Below are 8,983 nucleotides of genomic sequence, written 5' to 3'. Positions count from 1 at the left end.
TTATGTACAAATGGCCTGATGATGTTCTCCTCCGGCTGATCTGTGTGAGATATACATATACACTTGACTTGAATTTACACACTCGCGGTGATGACAGAGATCAACATAAACTCGCACCTCATAAAACCCTGACATATTTTCATTCAACAGGAGCCGGGTTGCTATAAACTCTGCCATTAAACTACATACGTTTTTTTTTTTTAATTAATAATGAATAATAATAATAAATAGACTGGTGAAAAAATCTTTTTGCTCCAAATTTTACCTCTTTTCAAAATAAATAGATTTAAAACAGAATCTTTTGGTCATTTTCATGAAAAAAAAATTTTAATTAAGTGTTTTTAACTATTTTAAAAATTAAAATTATTTTTCAATCGTTACTGATTTATAATTGATGGTTAAAATTTCAATAGCAAACTTCAATTAAGTCTTTTAAAGAAAAATTATTTTCATATTAAAGTAATTCGACTTCGTAGAAAATCAGTATTGTCATCAATTTTGTAGAATAAAAGTATTATTAAAAAATACTTTTTGAGCTTAAAAAAAATTACCCAGGACTTTCTCAATTAAATAATTCAAGCCTAAAATGTCTCTTCGTAAAATAGAGACTTTTTACACCAGTCTAATAACAACAATAATTGCAATTAGTGAGTTTTTGAGTGTGTGAGTGTGTAATAAATTTATCATCTTCATTGGCAACTTTCTTCTTCTTATACGAGAATAATATTATATATACTTGCGGGTGAGAGACGCCGATTTTAAAAAAGTTTGTGAGAGTGAATAACTTTTCTCGGCGCGTTTCCGAGAAGTAAAAATCGTACGTTGGCAGCGCAGCAGCGTCTTTTATTTATTTTGTAAGTAATGAGTCGTCCTCGTGTCTCTCTCTCTCTCTCTCTCTTTTGCACGAAACCTCGTCGTCCTGAAGAGCTAACAACATCAGTCATGAGATAATGAAATTCGCCTCGGCGCTGCAGCAGCCGGGGCTGGGGGACTTTCTTGTGTTTGCCCTGCTAAATTGCCGGCTGCCGTGTTATGTCTTCTCGTCTCGCAGGCCGTGCAAAAATGGCGCGAATAAGAAAGAGAACTTGAGAAACTATAAATTTAGGTAGACAGAGGGTTTGCACGTGTGTACCTCTAAAATTCAGTCTATCGTTCAATTGTCTCCGTCACTCACAACAACGCCTGTTGGGAAATGAATTTTCTTTGGCACGCACGATTGGAGGATAGACAGATCTTTTGCCAGGCTCAAAAGTTGTGTGTCAAGAGGGATTCTGGATTTTTCGAAATCGTAATCGAGGTGGAAAATTGCAAGGTTTCGTTTCAAGGCGCTATCAATCAATTAATTAAGATTTTTTAATTGTTGTTAAATTTGTTGAAAATAATTTATGAAGTTTATATTAATTTTCTGCAAAAAAAAATAGTTTTTTTTAACCACGAGTAAAATTGCTTATTTTAACAATTTAGAGGTAAATAATTATGATTTAAACCATTTATTTGGTTAAAGGGTGAAATCGGGAAAGGATGAGGTGTAATTGGCAGTGAAAAGTTACCATTTTGATTTTCACATATGTTGTTGGGGTTGTTGAAAGGTAGCTTGTCCTAAATTTTCAGCTTAAAATATGGTGCGCTTTTCCGGGAAATCGGATTTTTCCAAAAACAGAAAATATTGAATATCTTTGCTAAAAATGAGAATATATGAATGCTCTCTTCACTACCAGACGTAACTTTTCACGCCCGACAACTTTGCTGTTGATTATTTTTGTGTAGGTCAAAGGTCAAGGTCACTAATTAGCAAATTTCACTTTCAAACGCAATTTTCGCAAAGAAGCACACCTTGGATTTTTTTCGTAATATACAAAAAAATGTAGCCCTAAGTGTGTAGAACAAAATACTCGATTTTCAGATTGGTAACTTTTTCTGTTTAATTGATATTTTTAATTGAAAATAAAAAACAGTGAAAAATCACTTTTCCGCAAACGAAATTAATTTTCAAACAGCGATAATTTTTTTTCTGCTAGAGATACGGAAAAACATGTTAGTACAAAAAGTGTTTCTAATGACCTAACCTATCGAACCATGTATCGATCATGTAGGTCGAGTCACTTAAGGTCATTGACCTCAGTGACCTGTGACCTTGAAAAACGATATTGCAAAAAATTGGAAACGTTTCAAAACAGGCGCACTCTTTTTCATTATTTAATGAACTAATATTTTGCAAAATCATTTTTCAAGGTCACAGGTCACTGAGGTCAATGACCTTAAGTGACTCGACTTACATGATCGATACGTGGTTCGATAGGTTAGGTCATTAGAAACACTTTTTGTACTAACATGTTTTTCCGTATCTCTAGCAGAAAAAAAATTATCGCTGTTTGAAAATTAATTTCGTTTGCGGAAAAGTGATTTTTCACTGTTTTTTATTTTCAATTAAAAATATCAATTAAACAGAAAAAGTTACCAATCTGAAAATCGAGTATTTTGTTCTACACACTTAGGGCTACATTTTTTTGTATATTACGAAAAAAATCCAAGGTGTGCTTCTTTGCGAAAATTGCGTTTGAAAGTGAAATTTGCTAATTAGTGACCTTGACCTTTGACCTACACAAAAATAATCAACAGCAAAGTTGTCGGGCGTGAAAAGTTACGTCTGGTAGTGAAGAGAGCATTCATATATTCTCATTTTTAGCAAAGATATTCAATATTTTCTGTTTTTGGAAAAATCCGATTTCCCGGAAAAGCGCACCATATTTTAAGCTGAAAATTTAGGACAAGCTACCTTTCAACAACCCCAACAACATATGTGAAAATCAAAATGGTAACCTTTCACTGCCAATTACACCTCATCCTTTCCCGATTTCACCCTAAAACTAGAAAAAATGTGAACCTCCCTCAATAAAGTTGCAATTCATTTTGGTCAAGAAATTTTATGAATTTTATCCTATAATTTCAAAGTACAGAATACAAAATAATTACTGAAAGACACCTTTCATTCGAAACCTTTAAATTTTTTCCCTTCCTCGTTAATTCTTTATTCTTTGATGGGTTTAATTATCAGCTATGAGCACCGAGTTTAAGTATAATTGCGTTTATGTACAGCCGATGGGCCAGATTCCCGCGAGTTAAAATCCAGGTGAAACTCTCGTACGATCACTTTTACATCGTCTATATAATATATAATTATTTTCTTCTTTTTGTGTTACTTTCACTCATAAAACCGGCTTTTGTGTCCATTAGCAAAAATTAAAGCCAGATTAAAGGAGTTTAATTCAATTAGAAGCGCTTTCTGTGTGTGTATCTCTCCTTTCACAAAGTAAATTAAGTGTAATGGAAAAGGGCGCCCGATAGGACATTACAAAGAACGAAACTGCCTAAACCACACCCAATGAACAACACATGCGCGCGTCTCTTTCACGGAAAATCACGCTTTTCGATTAATTTTCTGCGCACGTCACCTTCCTTGGTCAGTGTTTTGATACAAACAACTTTTTGTCCTTTTAAATATACAACACATAATTTTTAACTTGTTCAGTTTAATGCAAATATTTCATCTCTCTTTTTTTAGTATATTGAACAACAGTATTTAAATCGTATTTTAATTGAGCTTTTTCTTAGAAAATGTAGTGAGTGTCGTTTTTGCTTGTCGTCCTTTTTTATTGAAACGCTCTCTACCTCTAAATAAATTGGTGCACTTCAGTTACCATCTAGAGTTGGTCTAACTTGGAGGGTCGTGTGTGTGAGGCTTTGTTGCAGCACATTTATCAACTAATTTGGCATTTCCTTTTCGCTAGGTTTCTTTTTTTGAACAGTAACTGTACACAAGGAGGCTTTAAATTTATGTAATTTATACTTCTTATCTCCACGAAAAGAGAAGCGTATTTTGCAGCAATGCATCGTAAATTGTAATCAAAAGGAGACGTTCCACGAAAGCGCCGAGAGCACGCTAAGGAAATTGCTCGGAAAGATTCAATTGCAGGAAAGCCGAAATTTGGCGTTTATTTATTTAAGAGTTTTATATTTTGTTTAAATACTGCAATTAATTTCTAATTCATACCCTGTTCCGCATTTGTTTTGAGTTAGGATAATTGGATAAATTTCTGTATTGAAAATGTAAAAAATTAATTAATTAATAAAAAATCGGTGTTTCAAAATAAGAAAAGTCACAAAGAGATAAAAAATGCAGAGCGTTTTCTTCACTCTCCGTCTAATCAAGTAAAAAATAAAATTTATGATTAACTTCACAATTTCTTCCACGTGCCTTCGGCGCTCGTTGTCGCAGATGCAAATAATAAAAAAGGTAATGAAGAAAATGCAAAATTTAACGATTGCCCATGATCCGTATCCCCATAAAACGTGAGGTTGGTTCGAGAGTGAGGGGACGCGAATTCTTCAACTGCATAAATGCGGGAAATGAAGCGAGAGAGGAACACTGGCAATTTCCACAAAAGTGTCACTCCTTCGCCGTTTCTTGAGCTGAGATAGAAAATCGTCTCTCCGTCGCGAGAGAGTCAATAACATGCACGCAGAGAGCACCAAAGTCACACGTGTGAGACGAGGAGGGAGCAGGATTAATAAGCTTTGGTGTTTCTGTCCGGAGAAATTTATACATGTGTCCCGAAACTGTAACTTTGCGGCTGACGCGTGTCCTAGACGGTGGTTTCGTGCTCGACGCGGATGTACTCGACCGACTGGGCTCGCCGCGGGTCGTTTTGTCAGGAGGGGTCGAACATGAAGTCCTCGGTGGTGGTGCGACTCCTGATGCTGCGGATGGTGCCCATGTAGGACGAGTCCGTGTCCTCTTTCTTGCGGCGCTTTTCGTAGCGCCGCCGTTTGTTGGCCGTCAGCAGGCCGCAGATGGCGCAGGACACGCACGCCACGGACAGCACGGCCAGGCCGACGATCATGTAGATGTAGGCCCAGGTCATCGAGTAGGCCTCGCAGTTCTCGTCGTTCTCGTCGTAGCCGCTGGGACAGTTGGCGTGGCCGTCGCACCAGAGCGCGCCGCTGATGCACGCGTCAAGCTCCGGACACCGGAAGGGACACTCGGGCCCGGCGTCGCTCGAGTTCTCGGCCGAGTAGTAGAAGAAGGGGCTGAGGGAGGGGTCGGAGGGGGGTTGGAGGAGGGCGGCGCTGGTCGAGCGCGACTTGGACACGTCCAGCCACTGGATGGCGTGCGTGCCCGGCTCGCGGCCCACGAACTCGACCAGGAACTGCGGCGGACGCGACGGCTCGAGGTACTCGCCGCCCATCTGCACCGGCTCAGGGAGGGACGCCAGGTTGAGGCTCTCGGCGCCCCACCACTCGTTCGAGAACAGGTGCAGCGCGTGCTGGGCCGAGTGCGGCGCCACGGGACACACGACGCGCACCAATCTGCAACACACATGGACATCCGAGAGTGATTAATCAATTAGGTCCGCTGTCAGCGTGCGTGATAGAGATGGATTATCGCGCGAGTCGATTTTAATTTGCCGCCAGCACTCGCTCCTAGTGATAAAACAAAAATTGATTCATCGGCAGATTCGTTTACGCGTAAAAGTTACGCTTTTTGGCAAAGGGAACCTCGCCAATTTGTAAAATAATTTTTTTTTTAAATCTAGTAAATATGGTATTCAAATTTTCAACAGATTTAAAACAGTGAGAACTAAATTTTTTTAATTAAATATAAAAATTTAATACGTTTTGATTTCCTTTTTAAAATGGATTTTTGACAGATTCGGTTGTGCAAAAAAGTTACACTTTTTGAAGGAAGCAACCTTGCCAATTTGTAATAATTATCTTAAAATGTTAGTTAAAAGTTATTACAATTTTTATTGATTAGATTTAAAATAAAGTATTATAAAATATATTTTTGGGTCAATTCCTTTTTTTTTAATTAAATATAAAATTTGTCACTTTTTAATTTAATTTTTAAAATGGATTCATTGGCAGCTTTGTTTGTGCAAAAAAGTTGCGCTTTTTGAAGGAGGAAACTTCGCCAAATTGTAATAATTTTTAAAAATATTATACAATATAGCGCAATATAGAATTACATTTTATTACTGATTTAAAGCAGAGAATAAAATATTTTTCAATTAATTTTTTTCTTGTTAAATATGAAAATTTATTAATTTTCAATACAAAATTATTCAATTTTCATTTAAGCCTCAATAAGTTGTAAATAAATTATAAAATTCAATTACGTGGAAATCAATTGTGCAGAAGATTACTCTTTATTAATAATTCTAAACGAATAAATTCTTTTCATTTGTAAAAATAATTGAGTACCATAGAGAAACTATTATTTTTTTATTAAAAGACTCAATTAAAAGTCCTGAATGAAATTGCATTCAATTTTTGAACAAAAGCAATTATTGAGAGTTGTAGAAGTGCCCTTGTCAGTTCGCGAATGATCTATGATGTAAATTTCTGAAGCGCGCAGAGCAAAACTAATTTAACGCTTGTCCGGCTTGTCCGTTATGGAAAAACGCTCGCTCCATTGATTCAAAAATGAATTTTACTGCCTTAATCTAACTTTTGCAATTAGCACTCACGCCTCAGTGCAGATTTTAACTCACGCGCGCTGCAATTGTGTGCAACTGGAAATAAATATATTAGAAAAAAAGTCCGATATTTTTTGTAAAGAGCGAGTTGCAGCGCTTTTGTGCATAGAAATTTTACGAGGCAACACAAACTTTGCTCGCATTTCCTTCAGAATTTAAATATGAAATTGCACAAGAGAGAGAACGCGAGGCGGGTTTCTCGTTCATAAAACAATCCTGCGAGTTGGCTGCCAGCAAAGTTTGAGCAAAGTTTATGCAAAAACACAAAAAGAGCGGCGCAGAGAACGCGGCGGCGGCGGAAAGCATTGCCAGCCGCCCCCGAGTGAATTATTATTGGACCTGCCCGAGTGAGCACTTTTGCTCGGCGAAAACGGCCGGCGGCGCTCGTGAAAATTATCGTCACTCATGCAAAGGCAAATTGCTCGCACACGTACCTTGCGGGTCTGCCCGTGTAGACGAGGATGCGGTTCTGCGTGGTGCATTTGGAAAGCTCATTATCCGCTCCGACGACCTGCGAGGGCTCCAGCGGCAGCAGGGTGCCCCACGTCAAGACAAACAGGCTGTGCTTCTCCTCGGCCTCCAACAACCACGGCATGTGGCCGCACCCCCGCGACTTGGTCCTCAGCAGCGGCGCCCTGGTCGGCTCCAGGCCTCCTGGGGCCAGGGTGGGAGGTGCGGGGGGCCCGTGGAAGATGACCTCGCCCCCGGTGGCCTTTCCCCGCCGGTTTTTGGCGCAGTCCTGACCACCGGTGGAGACCGTGTCGAAAAGGGCCTCGAAGTGGAAGTCAGAGTGGTCCTCGTTCGGGGCCATTCCTTTGATGATGAACTGCAGCTCCAGGACGCGAGAGGAGGTCTCGTATTCCATGCCCACGCTGGAATTGTCACACACGCAGGCATGTGGCGCCCTCACGTCGCGCCACGGAACTTCGATTAGTCTCAACTCGGCCCATCGGCCGTCAGGTTCAGGTTGGATGTTGACGCACCTGGGTCGGTTGTTGTAAGGGTCAGGACGGGTGGCACATCTGTTCACGGAGTCATCCCCAAAGGAGGTCCTCTTCAGGGTGACCTTGACCGCCCGACCAGGTGGCGCCTCCAAGCGGAAAACGCAGGAGAGATTGGTGTTTCCGCCTCGGCCGAAGAGGAAAACGTTCTTGGGCGAGGTGAACTTCATCGGGGGCGTTCTCAGGATCCTGGTGCACCTGTTGGAGTGTTCGCCAGGTGGCACCGAGCCCTTCCAGAGTTCGCCAGCGAGACGGGTGTCGACGAATTCGTACTTGAGCCGGAAGTTGGAAGGGTAGAGAGCCGTGCCTGGCAGGGTTTTGTGCTCCATTTCTAGGTTCTGCCCGACGGAGAGATAACTTTCGTGGGGATCACAGGTGCGGGTGACGCGCGACGAGTTGGCCAACATGGCGTGGTCGCACAGTTTGGGCGACGTGTCGCAATGCTCGGCCATCGGCTTCGGCACGCCCGGCTCCCAGATTTTGAGCCAAGAGGCACATTGGCTCTTTTTGCCCTTTTTGGGTGCGGGGGTCGTTGTGGTGGTGGTGGTCGTGGTCGGTTTGAACCCTTTGGGCGACACCTTGGACGGAGGCGGAAGCGGCATCTGCTCGCCTGGAGGGGGAAGCAGCGATTGGTGCCAGTAGGACTCGAACGAGATCCACACTCGGTCGCCCACCCGCCCCACGAAGTGATACGAGCACGTGGTGTTGGGCGACAAAGTGTGTCTGGGGCTGTTGAGGATGCCACCGCGGAGACTTCGAGAATCTCGGCGGCGCTGGGCATTGGCGTTGTCCTCGCCTGCGATGGAAAATTCCACCATCTTGTCCTGGAACGGCTCCATATCATCTTCAGGTAGAATACTTTTGGTTGCGTTTATCCAGAACTCGCACCTGGAACAAAAAATAAAGATGAATTAAATAAAAGTCAATTTCATAAAAAAAATGTTATAAATAATATTTTACAGATTGTTTACAAAGGTGATTAGGTCATTTCTAGATTTTAATTTAAACTAAATTTGAGAACTTATTACTTTCTAAATTAAAATTGCTTCTTAATTGTATAATATTTGAATTTTAAAAATTAACATTAATTTTATATAATTTTTATGACAAATAAATTTATATAAACTCAAAAACGGTAACAAAATATCATAGAGTAGCATTTTGTGATATTAAAAATTAAATTACAATAAAGTTTTATGGAAGTGAAATTTTTACGTAGAAGAAACAAAGATCAAAACGACTAAAAGTTGTAATTTTAAAATAATAAGAGTTTTCTCATTTTACTAATATAACCCCCGCACAATGTGCTAATTTTTTTCATCAACCAACACTCCGAGCTGATTGTTTTGTCTCTGACGAAGTTACTTTGTTGGGCAATATGTTTTATTTCCCCCTCGTAACATGGCGAGGAAGGGTGGCGGCCGAGTTGTAAAAGCGGCGGGAGAT

At 40.5% G+C, this 8,983-nt stretch overlaps 1 protein-coding gene across 4 annotated transcripts in view; it reads right to left on the bottom strand.

Annotated features, from left to right (window-relative positions):
• LOC132197791 (uncharacterized) overlaps positions 1-8,983 on the bottom strand; it is a 70,393-nt gene continuing 61,410 nt past the window's right edge. For all 4 annotated transcript variants that reach the window (XM_059621335.1, XM_059621336.1, XM_059621338.1 and 1 more), the window contains 2 exons: positions 6,971-8,425; positions 1-5,367 (listed from right to left, as the gene is read on the bottom strand). In XM_059621335.1, the coding sequence (XP_059477318.1) occupies positions 4,710-5,367; positions 6,971-8,425 (2,113 nt within the window). In that variant the 3' untranslated portion in view covers positions 1-4,709. The remainder of the gene's footprint in view (positions 5,368-6,970; positions 8,426-8,983) is intronic.

This window comes from Neocloeon triangulifer, unplaced genomic scaffold (genome assembly GCF_031216515.1).
Source record: "Neocloeon triangulifer isolate White Clay Creek 2 clone unplaced genomic scaffold, ASM3121651v1 ptg000012l, whole genome shotgun sequence".
Lineage (NCBI taxonomy): Eukaryota > Metazoa > Arthropoda > Insecta > Ephemeroptera > Baetidae > Neocloeon > Neocloeon triangulifer.
This window is presented reverse-complemented; position numbering and strand designations above follow the sequence as displayed.